Source organism: Cryptomeria japonica, chromosome 7 (assembly GCF_030272615.1).
Source record: "Cryptomeria japonica chromosome 7, Sugi_1.0, whole genome shotgun sequence".
In the NCBI taxonomy this organism is placed as follows: domain Eukaryota; kingdom Viridiplantae; phylum Streptophyta; class Pinopsida; order Cupressales; family Cupressaceae; genus Cryptomeria; species Cryptomeria japonica.
In genome coordinates, this window is record NC_081411.1 from 616488413 (window position 1) to 616509209 (window position 20797).

Below are 20797 nucleotides of genomic sequence, written 5' to 3' on the forward strand. Positions count from 1 at the left end.
CATTGTTTTCTGGAAAACTATATAAGGCTACCTCCTCTCATTTGGAGAGTGTGAGGTTTTTGATATATTGTTGCGTGAAGGTCATTTTTCAAATAATACATTTCATGTGCGCTTTCTCTTAAGGCTTTGTAATCTCTGTTATTTGAGGGATTAGCATGGTTTCAATTTCCTCAACACATTAATTAGAAGTTAATTTAGATTTGCTTTCAAAGTTGTTAGAATTGAATGACGGATTTGATAAGTATAAATTAACAGTGTATCTCTCCTCATACTTTTGGTGAATGGATGATTTCCATTTCACTGTGCAAAGTTAGTCTGAGCCTATCCCCTATGTATGCCAAAAATTCGATCATAACCACAACCCATTGAAGATTGCACCCGCTTTTTGTAGCTGTCCTTAGTGTGGTGAAGCAAAGTGCGGTTTCCCAAGAACACCTAGTTAATACCGTCTCCAAAATTCGTAGGTTTAGATCAGCTTTCTTAAACCCTATCTCCTTTTTCCCTTTTGAAAGTCTAAATCCCAGAAAGTCCAAAAAAAGAGAGCCTGAAATTGACAAATTTATCTAAGACTGGAAGCTTGAAAGACATTTGTAAACGTAAGTCCCCCTTGAGATTTTCAGCATACACTGCCCAAGTAGCTATCCCACTAAAGTTGCTTGTTCGCACATATAGACCTTGGAATCAGCAATGATTTTTCAGGAGAGTATAGAATACCTTTGGGTATCTTATTCTAATGTTTGGTAGATGATAAAACGTACACCAACACTTCCCCAAACTCTATTTATATCTCTTTCACAAATAGTGACAACTTGAATGGACACAATGTTTTGTAAAAAGATACAACTCTAGTTTCATATGTATCCTTTCACAATTGCTAACTAATGAATTATTTACTTTCATTTTCTTTTAATCTTTGTTTCCTCCCTTTTTATCGCTGCCTTGTATGATAACTAATAGTAATTGCTGCCACTTAACACTGCTCATTTCTTACTTAATCTTTTCAGATTAACGTGTTTATATTTGTCTTGACATAGGTCCATCTCTATTCTTTAAGTGATTCTATATAGTCCTTAAACAGATCTTCAAATGCTGTTTTGCATCCTTTCAAATTGTAACTGTTCAAACACCATCGCACCTTTTCTTTCTTTAATGAAATCACACCGTTCTCATTAATCATTATTTACTTATTGAAATTGCACCATTTGATCATGCTTTGAATTGGCTTTTGCTATGATGAAGTCACTATTCTTAATACGGAACTCAGCATTCTGAAATAAATGGTCTATGTTATTAGACTTTCTCAGATTCGTCTTTGTCTCCTTTTCAATTAACCGCTGCATATATGGTAATCATTGTCTATAGTTTATTAATGTTTATCGGCCATCATGAATATAGTTTATTAAAACATATTAATTGATCACCGGTATTATATTGTAATGAATCGCTACTATAACTTGATTGTTATTTATTTGTTATAAATAAATCCTTTATTTCTTTGCTGCCAGCGTCTTCTCTTGAAGGAAAATTGTGGAGTCTCATAAACGATACGATTTTGTGATTAATACTCTGTCTCTGTCTGTCTGTCTCTATATATATATATTCTTGAATTTTATTTATTAATTTATTTATTTCTGATTTCATTGACATGTTAATGAGTATTATTATTATTATTATATTTTATTTGGCTAAATTCATTGTGACATGATCGGGGGCATCACATTTTGTTTCTTGCTATTCCTTCATGTGTTTGCACCTATGCCAAGGTTGAAAACATATTCAAAAGTGGATTTTTTGTTATCAACAAAACCTTCCCAATCTGAATCTGTGAACCCAACCAGCCTAGGATCTTTGCTTCTGCTATATAGAGTGCCAAAGTCAAGTGTCCCTTTCACATATCTCAACACCTGCTTCACTGCAACCCAATGTTTTGCCTTTGGTTTTGTCATGATTCTGGAAATGAAAGTCACAACATAACTTAAATTAGGTCTAGTGGCTGTAAGATAGATAAGACTGCCCAGTTGCCTGAATGTTGACTCATTTACTACCTTTGAGTTTGTTTTGGCTTGAAAGATTCAACACTTTTTCCATAGGTGTAGATGAGATTTTGCAATTTGTCATTTTGAATTTTTTGAGTGAACTCTTGGCATATTTAGATTGAGAAATAAAAATACCACCACTTGTTTGCCAAACTTCTGCACTTAGGCAGTAATGTAGGAGGCCTATATCAGTCATGTCAAAAGCCTTACTCAAATGATAAATTTGATTTGTTCGATCACATGCGCCTCACTACTTGTAATGATGCTACCATCTTACATAAATGACAAGTAGAATGATTTCATTGCCTACAATTTTGATGTACATATTTGGATCCAAAGGACTCCTCTTGAATCCTTGTTCAACCATATACTTGTCAATTTTGATGTACCATTCCCTTGGAGCTTGCTTTAGGCCATATTGAGCTTTCTTCAGTCTGCATACTTGATGCTCGTTTTCTACAACTTGAAAACCTTGAGGCTGAGAATGTACACTTCTTCCTCCAAGTCGTCATTGAGTTTATGTCCATTTGATTGAATTTCCAGCCAAACTAAGGTGCCATGGCCATAACTAAATGGATGGTGCTCATCTTTGTTGTAGGAGCAAAGGTCTCCTCATAGTCAATATCTTTTCTTTGTGAGAACCCCTTTTTTGTGACCAACCATGCTTTGTACTTGTCAAGTGTACTATCAACTTTGTAGTTGACTACTCTGTACACCCATTTCCAACCAATGAGTTTCTTCCCCGGTGGAAGATTTAAAGAACCCAAGTCTTTTTTTCTTAAGACTCTTATGTCCGGTTTCCATGGCCCTTTCCCATTAAGGTTTTCCTTTTACATCTACAAATTTCTAGGGCTCATAAGCTCCCTGAAGATTGGCCATAAGAGCAAAGTTATCTATGTTCATTCTCTGTCCTCTCAATGATCTACCCTCGATCATTTCATCACCTCGAACATCACCAATGATGCTTTCCCATCACTTTGGTCTCTTTTTAGGAGTCTCTTCAGCCAAATCACTGTTGTCACCATGACTTGTGTTGTATGTATTTGTGCGATTTGGATGCTGGTCTAGGTTATCATTAAGAAATTCTTTTGGTATTGTCACTTGCAAGGGGACTCCTCATGATGAGTATCATCCCCCTTTCAGGTGGAGCCAATGGAAGTTGAACACTGGAATCCTTAGCCTTAAAAGGTTGATCTCTAGTAATCTGGAAGCAAGCTAAAAAGGCCCAACTTCTTCATCAATCACTAAAAGTCAAACATTTAGTGTCAATATTAATCAACCTGTAGACCTTATGATTTTCACCGTACCTTGTAAGCATGAACTTGTTATTCTTAGGTTATAATTTAGTTCTCTTTGCATCTAAAATCCAAACATATGCAGTAAAATCAAAGACCTTAGGATGACTCACTGGTGCAGGAGCACCTAGGACTTACGCTCATAGTCCTTCCACAATTTTGGCTTGTATTGACCTTAGCCAAGTCAGGTTCCTAATAAGGACTCCAGGAGGGTCCAAGGTGTGTGAGTAAAGTTTGTTTCGAGTCAAGTGTAAGCCTAGTTGAGTTAGTTTTCTTCCTAGGTTTGCATCTTTGTGAATAGGTGATAGTTTGAGTAGTTGAAATGGCCTTCTTGATGGTCAAAAGAGGCATGACTTGGGATGAGCATTGGAGAGGTTTAGAATAGTCTTAGGAATGTTTAAAAAGTCATGAGTAATGACTTGAAATAGGTTGCTTAGGTTGGAAATACAAAATGTGGAAAGTTGTAAAAGTTGTCATGACAACTTTGGTCCTAAAGAGCTTAGCGGTGGAGTTAGGGATAGCACAATGCCCTAGGGTGCCTCCACATGTAGGGAAGACTATTTAAACCTCCTCTTGCATGATTACCAAGGTTGGAAGTTTGATTTTGTATGATTGACAATTTGAAACTGCTCATTTTTGGACTGTTATCACTGTTTGTCTTATTTTGCATAAAATGTGAACACTAATGGATTGAATCCATTGATCCAATTTTGGATTGTAGTTTTTTGGTGTGTTCTAGTGCTATTTGGTTCATTTCATGCTTTGTAGTTAGGGTGTGTTAGTACTTTCATTGTCTTATTTCCAAATAGCCAGTTTTGGCTTGTAAATAGCAAATTCTTGTAAAATGGTTGCCCCATAAAATCCCTCCGTGCTACCATCATGACCATAAAATCCCTCTGTGCTACCATCACGACCTGTTGGGACATGGAAGGCAACTCTATGTACAATGTAAATATGCAGGGATGAGTTTTGGAAGTGGAGTTCATCATGGTTACCACCTTGTTCTAGGCGAGTCCAGGAGCAACTCGGCTAGAGAAAACATGGTGAAAATTGAAGGCATAGTGCAAGGGTGAATACAAAACCTTAGCCAAATCATTTGGAGAGGTTCATGAGGTCCATACAGAGTTGCCACTACAAGGAGAAGCCTTGACAAGACCTTTAGATGTCCATTCCTCAAAATTGAACAGTCACTGCCGGTTAAAGGCCTAGAAACCCTACCAAACCCTCATTTTTGGGTTATGGCACTGTATGGTAAGATGGAAGACCAAAACCACCAAAATCTCTTGGGGATAGGTGAGTGATTGAAGAAAAGTAAAACTCTTTGCGAGGTCTTTTGGACCGTAAAACCAAAAACCCTCAAAAACCGGATTTAGGAGGCCTAATTGGAGCTCATCCTTGTAGCCCTATTTTTAGGCAATTTCATGAAATCGGTAAGGGAGATGAAGATTGCACAGCCTCAAGTGGACCTAGTTGGATTGATTCCATGGTAAACACCACCTCCACACCTCTGCAATGACTCACAACAACATGGGGGTGAAAAGTGAGAAATTGGCAAGCTGTTGTCATGATAGCAAGATTGAGCATATGGGAAACACATTGAAATGGTAGGGTTCTTAGTCAAACACTTGTTGCAAACACCCTAAGATTGGTAAGGAGCAAGTCCTAGTAGAGATTGGAAGGACTTAGAGGTCTTGAAGCGTAGCTAGACCTGGTGAGGTTGGTGGAATTGAGCAACACCAACTAGGTGAAGTGTGAGCAAGCTAGGTAAACCCTATCACTCACTTTGGGTTTCCTCCCAAAGAAAGCTTCCTCTAAGTGCGTCTCCTTCGCTACATGTGTTAGAGGCTTGTTGAGTAGATTATCCACCTTAGCCCAAAACTTTTTGGGAACACTCATGTTTCCAACACACATTGGGCCATCTTCGTAATTGTACAATTTCCTCTATCAACTACTCCATTCTGTTGTGGCATATATGGTGTTGTGTATTGCCTCTTGATTCTGTGTTTAGCACAAAAGTTTTTGAATTTGTTTGAACGAAATTCACCTCCATTATCAGATCTAATAGTTATGATTACACATCTTGACTCTTTCTTTACTAATGATTTGAACTTTCGAGATTCTTTAAACACATTTGATTTTGACTTGAAGAAAAGATCCACATGTTCTTACTGAAATTATCATCAATCAAAAGAAAGTACTCGGCGCCAGTGACTGATGTAGTATTCATTGGTCCACAAATGTTTGCCTGAACCAATTGTAGGACTCTTGAGTCTCTCCAAGTTTGTCCGTGTGAAACAGTAGTTTGGTGTCACTTCCATGTTTTGCAAGCTTCACAAACACCTTGTGTCTATTGCTCGATGTTAGGTAATCCCTCTACCGAATTCTCTCATGTCAACTAAGAGAGGTAGGTTAAATTGAGGTGTACATACCACTGATGCCATATTGTATTAATATCAGATGCACTCTTGGCTGCTAATGCATGTTCTTGAACCTGTCAATATTAAAAAGCCGATACAAACTAAAATATTTGATACCGACAATGATGGTTTTCTTGGATTCCTTGTCAATTATATAGCATTTTTGTTTGCTAAATATGACATCCAAATCGGGGCAATGGCACATAATCTAATCCATAGAGAGCAAATTGAGCTCCATTCTCGGGACATTGTACACATTGAGAAAAACAAGATTTTTCTCTCCAAAACATTCTCCACATTTTGTTTTCCAACAATTGTGTACTCTTCACCACCATTGAAGATAATTGAATCTAAGCAAGCTTTGTACTTCCTGAATCGATCTTTCATGTGGGTGAAATGTTGAATTGTTCCAGAATTAAGGTATCATGTAGAAGAATTTGATTGATTTTCTGTTCTTTTGGCCACGAAAGCATAGAAGTTGACTCCGCAAAATGCTCTGTGACATGAGCGTTTTGTGGAGGCCCTCCCTGATTGCTTTTTTGTTCAATTAACCTCTTTTTGCAGTGCTTCTTGATATGACCCATTTTACCACAATAACGATGTGATATTTTTCAGATTTTTTGAAGTATCTTCATTATTCCCTTGCCCTTGGTTGCAAATGCATGTTCCATACTTTGTGTATCACTACTGCAGCCAAACTGTTTCTTCCATTTGTCCTGCTTCAAGAGCTTATTGCGCAACTGTTCAAACTTTAGGTCAACACTAGTTGATGTGATATTGAGTGTCTCAATAAATTGTTCTAAGTCAGTGGTAAGCTTTTTAAAGTAATGACCACCATATCTTCTTCTTCCATTTTGCCACCTATGGCTGAAATCTGATCGTTAATATCGTTGAGCTACATTAAATGCTGATGCAAAAACATCTTCTCATCCATCATGATTAAGAAACACACATTTTTCAGGAAGAAGGCCCTACCTTTATCAAGTATTGTGCAAATATTGCAAGTGTTTCCAAATTTCCATAGATGTTTTGTCTATTTGAACCTCCGGAAGCATTTCATTTGTCACTAATAAATCTATTAGCATGATGGCTTCTCTATCACTCTCATCGACTTATCTTGGTCTTTACTTGCAACCATTGGTCAAGTGCTAGTATAGAGGATGATCTTATCGAGGCTTCTATACTCAAAGATCATGAGCATGCATTGCTTTCATGTGTTGTAGTTCTTTCTAGAAAAACGCTGGCTACCTTCCAACATTTGTTGGGTAATGAATCCATCCCTCCTGCAACTCATAAATACAAAAAAATTAAAGAAACCCTATGTTGCTAGATTTGAAATTTTATAGGTGAAACCTCTTTCAGCACCACCCAGTAAACAAATCATCAAAAATGATGAATATGCCCACAAAAGGGTTTTAACCCTAGGCACCACAACTTTTGACAACTTTGCACAAGCGTGACCCAAAAAAAAAACCTTTGTGCTACCTCAATTCCATCCACATTTTTTTTGGTCAAAACGTAGATTTGGAGACAAAATAGTTCCCTAGTCGATTATCTTCCAATCGCAACCTTCCATCTCTTTCCCATGTGATGTTAGACTATATTGGTTGTTGGTTTTTGCCACATATGCGATCACGCTTTTTAAAAACAAAAAACTCACAATTTTCACAAGAAAAATGCTGCAGAAAGTTGCAGAAATCTAGTGTGATTTCTGGAAGAATAACTTGCAAGATTGTTAGATGAAAAAGACAGGTGAAGCTGTACACCAAACTGGTGTGTTTTTCACCTTTAGTAAGACCACGATTTTATCAACAAAAAAATCATAAAAAAATTGAAATCCTAACTGATTTTGTATGATGTCCTTTTGGTCCTTTCATGTCACATGCACGAGTCATCACTTCAATAGTCCGTAGATCTCACGCATTCATTGATCCCAAGAACTTGACTTGGGCTTTGATATCATATTACAAAAAATATAACACAAAATGATTACCAAGATATTCGATATCAAACAAGGAGTGAAAGTATCCTTAAATAATATTACAAAGTGCTTTATCTGAATAGGATAAGATTGACAACTAAAAGGAATAAGACTTACTACTAATAAAGCGAAAGAATAGAGAATATTCCTAAAGTCTATCCTAAAGACTAAATTGACCATGATATGCTAAATATTACAATAATACTTTAATATAAGCTTGTGTTTGGACACTCTTCCTCCACTTTGTACTCTCTAATGTTGGATGTGTTCCTAGTGTAGTGTGTGATGGAAAGAAGGTGCTAATGTTTCCTCCAAGTCTTAGGTTTGTGTGATCTAGTAGGTAAAGAAAGACTCTGATAGGTGGTTGTGGTCACTCACTACCATCATAATGATTGACTCTAGCTTGAGAAGAACTCGATTTCATTTGTGTGTTTGTCTTTGCCTTGTTTGCCTTACCATTTGTATGGCTGAAGAGCCCTCAAGGCTTGATGGGTGAAATCTAGAAAGCATTGTTTGTAAGTCTTTACATCATGGCGTTAACACTTTTGCCAAATGCCATTAGAAGCAATAAATGTTTCCATTGCATTTAAGGCCACAAACTTGCATGATTCTATTCGTGTTCAGTACCTCTGTGCTATAAGTCTATATGTGATTGTAAGCTCTCCCTTGTGCAGCATGATGATCAAATATTAAAAAATGGTGGCTAGGGTTATAACTATTTGAAGGTTTCTCCTGCTCACTCCTAGAAGAAATCTTATTGCTCTTGCCATCTGATATGCTTATATCTTCGGTAAGCCAAATTACCCAACATACCATAGCTCCATATATATCCAAAGGTATGTGGAAGATTGATGGTATGAAAGAGCAATCCTCTTAATATATTAAACCTTTCGAATCCCCTGGTATGTGGAAGTAGAGTGGTATGAGAGTACAATAGCACTGAATTAGATGGTATAAAAAGGTCTTGGGTTTGTCTAAGAGTCTTAGAATTGGGTAACAAATTATTAACACCTTTTGCTGCACTAGACCTTTAATGTGGAGTCTTGCTTAACCAATAACAACATATCACTAGAAGAAGGAGATAAGAGATAGAAGAATGTAATTTTTTGTAGTAGATAATTGTATGTAATTTTTGCTAGTCTCCTTGTTACCATAGCCTTGTTGAATCATAGCTTTGGTCGGATTCTTCAGGGCCGACTTAATCATTAAACATTTGAGTGGCCTATTGGCCTTTCACCGTTAATAAATTATATTAATCAACCTTGCAATACGTAATTGCAAACCCGCCACTCTTTGTTATAAAGACGTATTCGTTAACCTGCCACCAAAGGTCGTATCAATCAAATATAACTAATGGTTAATGAGGAGACGTAATTCTTGAAGAAGACGTGGTTGTTGATGTGAAACCGATCTTGGAAAAGACGTGTTGATTGGCTTCCTCCATCCACGTATATATGATTCGATTCCTCCTCTCTTCAAAAGGTAATCGAATCATCTAATAACTATAGCAGTTCGTATTATTACTTCAGCAGTTCAGTCATTGTTATCTACAGCATATCGTGAATAACTTCAGCAATTCCTATATTAACTATTACCACCTGCACATTGGATTCTTCATCAGCAAATTGAATCTTACATTAAGACAGACTGAACCTGTGTCATTCTGTAGAAGTCTGAACCACATTTATTAATAATCCAGTTTCACAGTGTGAAGCATTATTTGTGAAGACATATTATTGTTTTTGTTCGTCCAATCTGATCACCAATTTCAACATGATATCAAAGCAGGATGTACGCTCCTGTGTTTGTGCGCTGGTGGAGATTAAATCTGAGCCTGTGTGAATTCAAAATGAATGTTATTATCCATGAGTAGTGACACAACCAGCCGGTTGTGTAATGGTAGTATTATATCAGTTTATATTGGTGATTGGCTAATTCATCACGTATTGAGACAAGCCCGAAGTTAATTAACAGTGTTCTGGTGACAGTCACATTATTGGGTTCATGTATTGATGCCATAGTTATTCTATGGACTTCATATTCTTTCTGCGCTATACACAAGTAGCATCGAAAGGGAAGGGTGTGATTGCAAGGTAGAGATGATTCTGCGCATCATATTGTGAACAATTCGTGGAGTTTTGATACTGCCAGCATGGATGCCAGAAAGATTATTGGTCAGAGTCGTTGGGCAAAGATAACGAGTTTCCTTCAATCCAAACGATATCGCACTCACGATATCGCAATGGCTTTGAGATTCATGGCTGGTAGATTCACGACCTGACGTCATGTTCTGAGGTGGCACGCGCGAGGGGTTTGTTTCGGCGGCGATTTCTGGTTCTGACCTGTGTTTGAAGTCACAAGCCCCTTTGATATTTGCCTGAATCAATGTTTAATCACTGCGGTCTTATATACCTATCGACATCGCCATTCATTAGAGGCATATCATTATGTTGGCGGATCGTATTTCATGATCGGGTTTTTTCATTGTGAGGCCTATTGTGAAATCCAATTTGGCCAGGGGCTCATTGTCTCAAACTTTTAGATCGAGAGCTTTATTCGTCTTTGCAATTAGTTGGAAGATTGTTGTTTTTTTGTTGGACCAGATCACTGTTTTTTTGGACGAACTTTTCTCTCTCTATTATTTGGCTTCATTATGTGGAGATCAGTATTTTTTTTCAGAATTTGTGTTTGAGCTTTGGCGTAGCTTTGTTCTACAGTCCTATGACAGGCCCGTCTTTGTCATGTTTGTAGTTTGGCGGGGAGTTGAGTACCCTCTGCTAAATCCATCATGGTTCGACAAGGGTTGTGGCAATGATCCTAGGTTAATCATAGCAACATTTGAAGGAATTCGATCTAAAAGGCATCAGGTCTGCTTATCAAAGCTGCAGATCGGAGTTGCCCCTGTACATAAGAGAATGTATACTGGCTGGTGATGACAAGTCGATGACGGGGTAATGGTCAATGTCCAAGATGGGAGCGAACAAACAAGCGATAACAGCCGGTGGGCCTACTAGGATTGAGAATGCCAAGATTGGCGTCATACAGTTCTAGATTTCTCCTCCCAGCACAATCATCGAGCAAAACATTGTGGTTTCTCATTATATGATGATGGATAGGATTTTGAAGGAGGAGAGTAATTATATTCTGGGGATGATAAGGAAGATCAAGGCTACTTGATGCAAGTACTTGGAGATTCAGAGGGAGTTTGACAAACCATTAGAGGCAGCCTTGAACAAGGAGATCAGAAGGTTGACATCAAGATACCCTTTGGTAGAAGGGAGTGAACTGCGAGGGGACTTTGTTCTAATCTAAGGATGGTCATATTCCTGTTTGGTCTAGGGCTCAATCTTATGACAGTAGGTCCAAGGTGGTCTTGGATCTAGCACCTTCAACCGTATGTGGATCATGACAGATGATGAGAGTCTCTTGGAACAAAATATCTTCCATGATTGGGACCATGTGAGCACGATATGCTTACGTGACAGAGGGAGCAGCTAAAGGATCTGCTTCAGTTGACTTCCAAGGATCTTGGTCATAATGGTTTAGAGGGAGTAGGCCATGTCGAGATGGTTTCTCTAGTGATCAGGAAATTATAGCAGTCAGGGGACTATGATTCATGGGATGGAGTTTCATGATACTTGGTGAGCTTGGAATGATTCAGACTCCAACCCTGTACTTCATGATAGAATGAAGCATGTGGAGATCAAGTATCACTATGTTAGAGACATGGTGGAAAGGAATGCTATTTAGTTGAGATACATTAGTATTGATGAGCAAACAACAAACATTCTCACCAAGCCTCTCTCCAGAGTAAAGTTTGTGTACTTTCGAGGTAAGCTTGGTATGGTGGAGAATGAAGCTCTAGCTGAGATTGAGTCTCTGCTTCATTGATTTGTTTATATATATATACTAATGGATTATTCTCTTCAAAAGATGTTTAAAGTGTAAACTCTTGTTAATGCATCTCTCCTTGAGAGAGATTTGAGGTGTAAGCCCTTATCCCCACCCTCTGATATGGTTCATGGTGGATGTCATGTGTGTGATGCCATGACAACACCATGTGAGAGAGTTCGTGGTGATTTTCTTGTACTTGTGTGTTTACCCTCTGGATGAGCCATGGTGAATATCATTGTGAGGTGACGATCTCACAATGATGAACACTTGTGCATCTTACCATCATTGTGAGGTGACGATCTCACAATGATGGTTGATATCTCGTGAGGTGATATCTATGGATAAGCCATAATGATGGATATTACATAAGGGGATATCTATATATAAGCCATAATGGTGGATATCACATGAGGTGATATCTATGGATAAGCCATAATGGTGGATATTACATAAGGGGATATCTATATATAAGCCATAATGGTGGATATCACATGAGGTGATATCTATTGATAAACCATGATGGTTGATATCACAGTGAGGTGATATCTTTCCCTTCCACATATGGGTGTAGCCATTGTGGTCAACATCACAATGAGGTGATGTGTCTTGTAGACATCTAGAAGGATTCCTCCCTAGAGGGAGTGTTGAATCATAGCTTCGGTCGGATTTTTCAGGGCTGACTTAATAATTAAACATTTGAATGGCCTATCGGCTTTTCACCGTTAATAAATTATATTAATCAATCTTGCAATACATAATTGCAAACCCGCCACTCTTTGTTATAAAGACGTATTCATTAACCTGCCACCAAAGGTCGTATCAATCAAATGTAACTAATGGTTAATGAGGAGACGTAATTCTTGAAGAAGACATGGTTGTTGATATGAAACCGATCTTGGAAAAGACGTGTTGATTGGCTTCCTCCATCCACGTATATATGATTCGATTCCTCCTCTCTTCAAAAGGTAATCGAATCATCTAATAACTACATCAGTTCGTATTATTACTTCAGCAGTTCATTCATTGTTATCTACAGCATATCGTGTATCCAATAACTTCAGCAATTCGTGTATTACCACCTGCACATTGGATTCTTCATCAACAAATTGAATCTTACATTAAGACAGACTGAACCTGTGTCATTCTTTAGAAGTCTGAACCGCATTTATTAATAATCCAGTTTCACAGTGTGAAGTATTATTTGTGAAGACATTATATTTTTTGTCTGTCCTATCTGATCACCAATTTCAACAAGCCTCTATAGCCCTCAAATATACTCTTGGGTCAGGTCTTCCTACGATATAAGGGTAAATTTGCTGAATGTTATGTTCTGTGTAATATAGAGGGGCATGAAAGCAAAATAATTACATTAATATGCTAAACATTAGTATATACACATGTTATAAACTAATTCTTTTACCATTATGAGAAACCTGAAAAAATTCAAGGTTTCAAAGGTTGAGGGTTAGTGTTTGAGCATACAAAAGCAAAAAAATGCTAACTTTAACCTTAACCCTTGAAATAAATCTAGGGTTCAGGGTTAGGGTGTACAAAAATAAAAATTAAAAACCACAGCCCTAAAAATTCAGAGTTTAGGGTGACAATGTACTAACAACATCCCTAATTGTAACTCAATACCATGAACTTTTTTTCAGGATTTACAGTTAGGATTAGGATATGGTAAAATAGGGTCCAAACTGAACTAAGAAATTAAAAAAAACCCTTTTAAGGCCTTACTTAGAGGTTGGAATAGTTGTGTCACTATGTGCAATGAGTGTCAATTTGATTTTGCTTCCTCAAATTCGGTTAAACTGTCAATTTTTTTCTTATACTAGTCTGTTAAAAAAAAAGAAAAGAAGACAATAAGATGTTAAAAATGCAGAAAACAATCTATACGAAAAATTGTTATTTTGTCGAAAAAAATTGGTTGACTTAGTCAAATGGAAGAAAATCGGTAGTCGTGATTTTTGCAAACAATTGTCATGGAAGCTGAGCACTGATAAAGCATGCTTTTGTGATTATTTGCTGATTTTGGTAATTATGATTCAAAAGATAACTTGCTACAGAGATAGCTTTTTATTAAATGTGATGTTTGTGCTCAGAGCCTCATGTAACTTGGCAGTTTTTTCTACAGATGAACAGGATCTGAATGCTATTTAATATTTACTTCTATTAATGATACACAATTGACTTCTATTTAAAAAACAAATCAGTTGTTGTCTATTTCATTTTTCTATAATAAAGCTAAGTTAGCACAGATTTAGCCATTGGTTTTATTTTGTGAAGAGAACCTGAGCCTTTGCAGCTAGCTTTGCTCAAGATTTGGAAATCTTTTATAACTATTCACGGGATAGAAGAAAATGTTTGCATTTATCCTCTGAAGTGTTCATGGTCTAAATTTGGACAAAGCGTGGTAAAATCATTCTTTTTCTTGTAGGCATCTATACTTGAGGTCAATTATGGTCAATACCAAGCAATGTAATACATCTGATGCACATTTCTGTTTAGTGATGGTTGTTGCTTTTGTTGAATTTCCTAAGCTTTGATACCATGCTAAATTTTCAAAGTTTTGATACCATGTTGAATTTTGCAACACAAGCTTGCAAGATCAAACAACAAACAAAAACACCTTCCACAAACGAGAGCTGTACAAAAGAATGCTATAATAATTAAAAGCGAAGAATACAGATTTACAGGATGAGATACAATTGTTAAATGAGGTGCTTAAATGAAAGCATAGAGCTTAATTTAGGAGAACTAAAGTGCAAGCATGAGGAGCTAAATAAAGCTCAACTCTGAATACAACTAGATGCACAACTAAAATAAGCACTCCTAAGTGAACTTAAGCAGAAAAGCATAACTAGTTGTATAATAGCAACTAATAGCTAAATATGCTCTAACAGCTTTGCATTAACCACACTCTGTTCTTATATCATTGGAAATGGAATAGCAAACTACTTGTCACAAATAAATCTTTTGAATTTTGACAAGAAGGGGGAAATAAATTTTCCTATTAATAGTGAGTGATTCATGAGCTTGAAAAAAACGCAACTGTTCAAACCAGAAAACAATGTGCCCAAGAATCTAGGATGTAAAGCAATCGAAAATTTAGGAGCAGTACAAAGAGAGAAACTGGCAGCAGCTACAGCCTTCTTCAACATTCTGTGATCAAAATGTAATGCATGCTGATAGTTATTGTGATATGTTATAAGTAGAATTTGGACTACAGACGTGATGGGCTGTCCAATATCATACTTTCTGTTTTGTGACTGCATGTAAAAGAATGGAGTTAAAGTTGGTGTGCTAAAACATGTTTTGAGGGGACCCGAAACCCCAAGTGTGCTAAAACATGTTACCTGGACAAAATAAAAAATCATAGCATGAATTTTCGAAGGGTAAGTGACTACCACCTAGGATTTCCCAGCTTGGCTCCCTTAACTCTGGATGCTCACCAATGAGCATATTCATATCCTGTGTTGGTATTCCCATAGTGATAGATGGAGTGTTGTTGGCTCTTCCTATATGTGCCAAGGTACAGACAACTGATGGTCTTTGCTTCTGGCCCTGGTCGCTAGATTTGGTTTTAATCAGCACCCAACTTGTGTTAGGGTCCTCTTTTTAGCTATTTGCACTTGTACTTGTTTACATGTTACTGTGTTAGGTTTATCCTTGTAAATTTCTTTGTTTTCTTGCTTTTAATTACTTTATTTTGTTTGTTTGAGTTCCTGGGACCTTTTTGCCATAGCACTTCACTACAGTAACAGTTGTGGACATTAATATATTTTCTTTCTCTCTCTTTCTATATATAAATTGACAGCGTACACATTATATAAAATGAAGTAATCCACAGTCAGACATTGCTTCTCTGGTTGCTCCTTTCAATTACCATTGATATTTTTTAGGCAAGTTTGGCAGAGCCAAATTGCTTAGGCATCTTGTAATAATATTGAGTGCTTTAGGAATGTTGCAGCTGACAATTTTTATTTTTCTGTTTTTTATGCTATATACTGGTGTTTGATAAGATTTGAAAGTTTCTTCTAATTATTGCAGGCGACAACTGCATTGCCAAAAGTAGAACTGGACCCTCCTACAATTTCTATGACTTTTAGTGTGAATGACTCCTCACTTGCTGGCCGTGATGGGAACCAGGTATCTGTTATAAATAATGCAATGTGATTTTGTTTGAAATATATTTTCAGGAGGATTCTCTTTCTTTTATTTATTATTAGTTACATAATAATCAGGAGTTACATATTAAATTATTAGAGCTCCTAAATGCATTGTTTATAATTATATCTCTTGCAAAAGCTGACTATTTTTCAAAACTTAAGCACAAATGTTCAAAAGATTCACTAAACAGCAAACTTGTAGAATGAAAGCTAGAACAACTCATGTTTGACTCACATGTTGAATTTCTTTTCAAAAAATCTGATATCAAATAATGTTGATTGTACAGTTACAGTCAGCCAAAAATACAAGATTCTTTTAGATTTGGGCACAACTTTTATTTGGGAGTTTTATTTCTTTAACAAGGAGTGGCACATTCAAGACTATTATGTTTAGAAGCCTTTATTTGGAAGAGTTTTTTAATTTTTAATTTTTATTTCCGAAGATCTGAGGCAGCACTTGTTAGCTATGTTTTAGGAGGCCATTTTTAGTTTATTATTTACGAACTTGTTGCTGTTTTTTAGAATAGATGGGTGCCACCTATATCTAGATGCTTTTGGTAAGAGGGTGTTTCATTTTTAGATTTCGCTCCTTTTTCCCCAAAGATCTTTGAATAAGATTTTATAATAAAATAATTTTAGTCTGCTCAGTATGAGGTCTTTGATCACCATCTACTTTATGTCTTCATGGAGACCATGTGGAATTGATCAATTGGATGTTTTGTCTTTTTGATTTCATTTGCAGCTAACTAGTGCCAAAATTGGAGAGAGATTGAAAGCTGAAGCGGAGTGTAATCTTGCTATAAATGTTGTGGCGGTTCCAGGCACAGATTCCTTTGAAGTTCAGGGTAGGGGAGAAATGCAACTCGGTATGTTCTAATCATGTTTGTGTTTCTGAATTTCTGTTGATTTTTTCCTAAAGTTTTGTAATTGAAAATTTGAGAATATCTCTCTAGTTTATTGACTTTATCTGATGATATGTTCCAGGTATACTTATTGAAAATATGCGCCGTGAAGGTTTTGAACTCTCTGTCTCTCCTCCAAAAGTAATGTGAGTGGGTTTATGTTCTTTGTCTTTAATCTGAATGATGTTTGCGTTTTCTTAATCTTGATGTATGCTCCCCTACATCCCCCCTCTTTTTTTTTCAATTCACCTGCACGCTAAATAAAAATTAGTTGTCGTTTAGTCAGTAACAAGATGTTCAATGTAGATTTATCATTATCTTTTGTTTGATTTCATCTAATTGATTATGGCTATATGATACCTTGAATTTTCATGTTTAACTCTGTCAAATGAAATTTGATTTGGCCTGTCTTTGAGACACCATTGGACCTCCTTTTCCCCATGTTTGAGATTGCAGCATTGATTACAATTTTGATTCGAGTGTAAGTGGAGAAATACATATTGGTCATCTTTTCTGACTGAAACTTCCACTTTCATTGAGTAGCTTTTTATTTTGAGCAACTGATCAATACTGCATTTTCACAATCTTATATCTGAATCAGTGAGCAAATACTTATATTTTCAAATTCCATTAGCATTTCTTATGATTTGCATGTTAAACTTAGTTTGGCTTGTGCATAAGATAAACTACTTTAACTTCAAAATATCAATAAATGAAGCAACGACATTATATGAAGCAATGGCATTGTTTCTCTTACTTTGAGTTGAGAATGAATACAACCCTATTTTCAAATTCCATTAGCATTTGTTATAATTTGCATGTTATACTTGGTTTGGCTTATGCATCAGATAAACCGCTTTAACCTCAAAATATCAATATATGAAGTGACAACATCGTTCTCTTACTTTGAGTGGAGAATGAATACAACCTCATTGGGAAGATGTGCTAGATGCAAGCTGGAACTCTTCTTTTTAGTGTATGGAAATTGCATTTAATATTATATATACTAGGTTTTCCCCTGTTCAAGGGTTAATAGATGAAAGATGGTAGGGCAGAATTAAGAACCAAGAAGTGTGGTCAAGTTGAATTTTGGTGGTGCATCCAAAGGAAATCTAGGCCTAGCTGGAGCAGGTTACGCCTTAGAAAACAATAGAGGTGACTTTGTGCTAGGTGGTTTGAAATATCTAGGTGTAGAAACTAATATGTGGAATGAAAAGTATTACTTGAAGGTATAAATGCTTCTTATAGGGCAGGATATAGTGATGTGGGGTTTGAAGGTGATTCATAGATAATATTAATGCGTATAACAAAGGCAATTGCTTGAATTGGATACTAAAAGTGATCTTAGTAGAAGATCTGGAATGGAATACGAAATTCAATTGTATTATGGTGGTGCATTGCTATAGGTCTCAAAATAGAATGGCATCTTTCTTGGCTAGTCAAGGAGTGCATTAAATGGGCTTCACATTGGTTGAAAGTAGGGAGATTGAAGATTGGACCTTCTAATTGGTGAGAATTGGCTGTTGTAATTGTTATCTGTGGTGATATGTGTTATTATGTATGCAATATAAGTGTTGAGAGGCTGCCATTTTATTGATGCTATCATGTTATTGCTTGTGCACTTTATACGATGATACTCTACATTGTGAATCGCCTCGGAAATTATTTATGAGGCATCATGTAGAGAGGTGGGAAAACTTGCGGCTTTATTTTGGTTTGTGTTGGATGTAGTTTTTGGATGGTTGAGCTTCTTCTTTTAGGTTTTTAGCTGTTACTTTGTGTAGTATTATCTGTGAAATGGTGTGAGAGGAATCATCTAGGGAGCTGTCATGTCAAGGCCTTATTATAGACTATCGTTTGAGAAAGGTTTTTAACCCCAGTCATATGGGTTTTGCCGATATTCATCGATGAAATTCAAAATTCAATGAACTTCAAAAAAATCTAATAAATTCGTTCTCGTTCACCCTAATGTTCATACGAATAAGGGCTTACATGTTTTGTACACTTTGGTTGGGATTTTATATTGGCTTGGTTGGGTTTCCTTGAATCTACATTGGAATAGATTAAAATATTTTTATAGTTTTCCCAAAAGTCTAAGTCATTTGTGTGGGGATGTTGTTCACTCGAGCAAGATGAATTCAAGTGGATTGATTTGTGACAGAATCGACCCTATCTCGCTATCTAAATTCTTTTGAGCTCTTTTTTGATCTCCCAGAGGTTGATGCTAATGAACGTCGTGCCCGTAGTGGCTGCCGCATTGCTCTACCCATACCAACTACTTATAGTGTTTACACCCATATTGGTTGGGTTTGCTTCATTGTCTCCATCCATTATTCCATCAAGGGCTTGAGTATAAAGCATCAACAATGACACGTTGTAATCACTTGTCTTTTTATTGCAACAAAAGTTTTATTTTTATTTTTTGTTTAGTTAAATAAATTTTAATATCTTTTTTATGTTTATTTTTTTTAAAACAATGTCGATTTTAATTAAAATATATTTATTATTAATATCTTTATGATTTAAGTATTAATAATATTAAAATTAAAATTTTAAACATAATATTATATTGCTTATAAATTTCTTAATAACATATTCAAATTTAATATAATATTGTTTTATATTTATGGATTTATCAATTATATTTTTAAACATCATATTTATAGAAGGTGAATTTAATCTGAAATTTTTCTCCTTGCCAAAGTTCATTCAAATTTTATTGTCGTCGAATTCGAATACGAACTTGAATCTCGTGACATAGTTTTTGTCTATGTGGGGAGGAGGGGGGGGGTATGGAATCGTAGTTTAGTAGAGTACTAAAGACTATATTAGGTATGGATGATTTAGCAAATAGTGGGTTGCTATGCTTGAGGGCAATGTTTAATGTTAGATTTCAAGTGATAGTTGAATTTTGTTGTTGTGATTGACAATGTTAGGGATTGAATCTTGCAAGTGCTTGTTTTAGGTGTAGTAGATCAAAGGGAGGAGGAAATAGAATTGCAAAGAGTTATGCAACAGTTTGGCTTGGGTAAGATTAAGAAATGTGTTATAGGGGAAGCTATGGAGGAGATAATAAACAACACTATTTCCACTAGATGCAAGTAAATAATCAAATATTGGAGACATCAATTAGGATTGAGGTTGGCAGTGCAGGATATAGTGGTCTCATTTCACAGTGGAATGTTGGAACTCACAAGTGGAATTACCATGCCACTTGTGGAGGTGAAATCTTATAAGGGTACTATGAAGAGTTGAGGTTTAGGGAATTAAGCTTCACGATGCTGTTTTTGTGAACGGTCCGCTTGCTCCATTTGTGGAAATGACTTCGGTATTCGAGTATGGTATTTACAATAAGGTTTTTGGAGCGATGGGTCATTGTAAACCTTAGCAGCGGTTGGTAAAACGGTCATTGTGTTCTTGTGGTGGTCTACTATAGTATGTTTGGTTTTCTTCTCGCTATATATGTACTCTTTCCTATTTAATTCATGGTTCTTATGTTCTTGTCTCTGATAGTATTCACCTCATGGTTGATTTTTAATTATGAAGAATGTTAGTGCTGCCTATGCATGGTTTGATTATCATTAGTTTTTGACATTTTGTATGTGGTGGGCAGTATATGTTGATAGTATTATGATAGATCTAGCCTACTTGACTATGTTAGATTGAGGTAGTATTATATGTTCTTAATATCTCTTAATCAATGTTATAGTTTGTATATTAAATATCATTGTTTCTTCTACTATTTTTGTGTTGGGACTGTTACCTATTTTTCGCTTCTAGCTGAAAAATAGGTTAAAGAGATGCTAGTTTTTACAAAAGAAGCAAGTATGTACTAATTCTCTATTTTTGTGTTTCCAACTGCACTAAGGAGTGAGCTAAAGATGGTATTTTTAAATACTTCTAGTCTGTAACAACAAAAGAGAGAGACATCTCATCAAAAGGAGAAGTATTTTATTCATATTCAAACATACATCCCACACAAAGAGCCGTGAGACTAGCTACATGCATCCAGTGCAGAAAGGAAATATACAAATATGTATACACAAGTACAAAAGAAAAAATGAGGAAGGCATGTCAAGAATGGAACCAGTCATTGCCTGAAT

The 20797-nt window shown here is 36.2% G+C and overlaps 1 protein-coding gene across 2 annotated transcripts in view; it reads left to right on the forward strand.

Moving 5' to 3' along the window:
• LOC131035831 (uncharacterized) overlaps nt 1-20797 on the forward strand; it is a 198350-nt gene that overhangs the window by 78852 nt on the left and 98701 nt on the right. For both annotated transcript variants that reach the window (XR_009358328.1, XM_057967557.2), the window contains exons 8-10: nt 15674-15772; nt 16535-16658; nt 16777-16840. Coding sequence is in view for 1 of the 2 variants with exons in the window: in XM_057967557.2 (XP_057823540.2) it covers nt 15674-15772; nt 16535-16658; nt 16777-16840 (287 nt within the window). In the remaining variant the exon portion in view is untranslated. The remainder of the gene's footprint in view (nt 1-15673; nt 15773-16534; nt 16659-16776; nt 16841-20797) is intronic.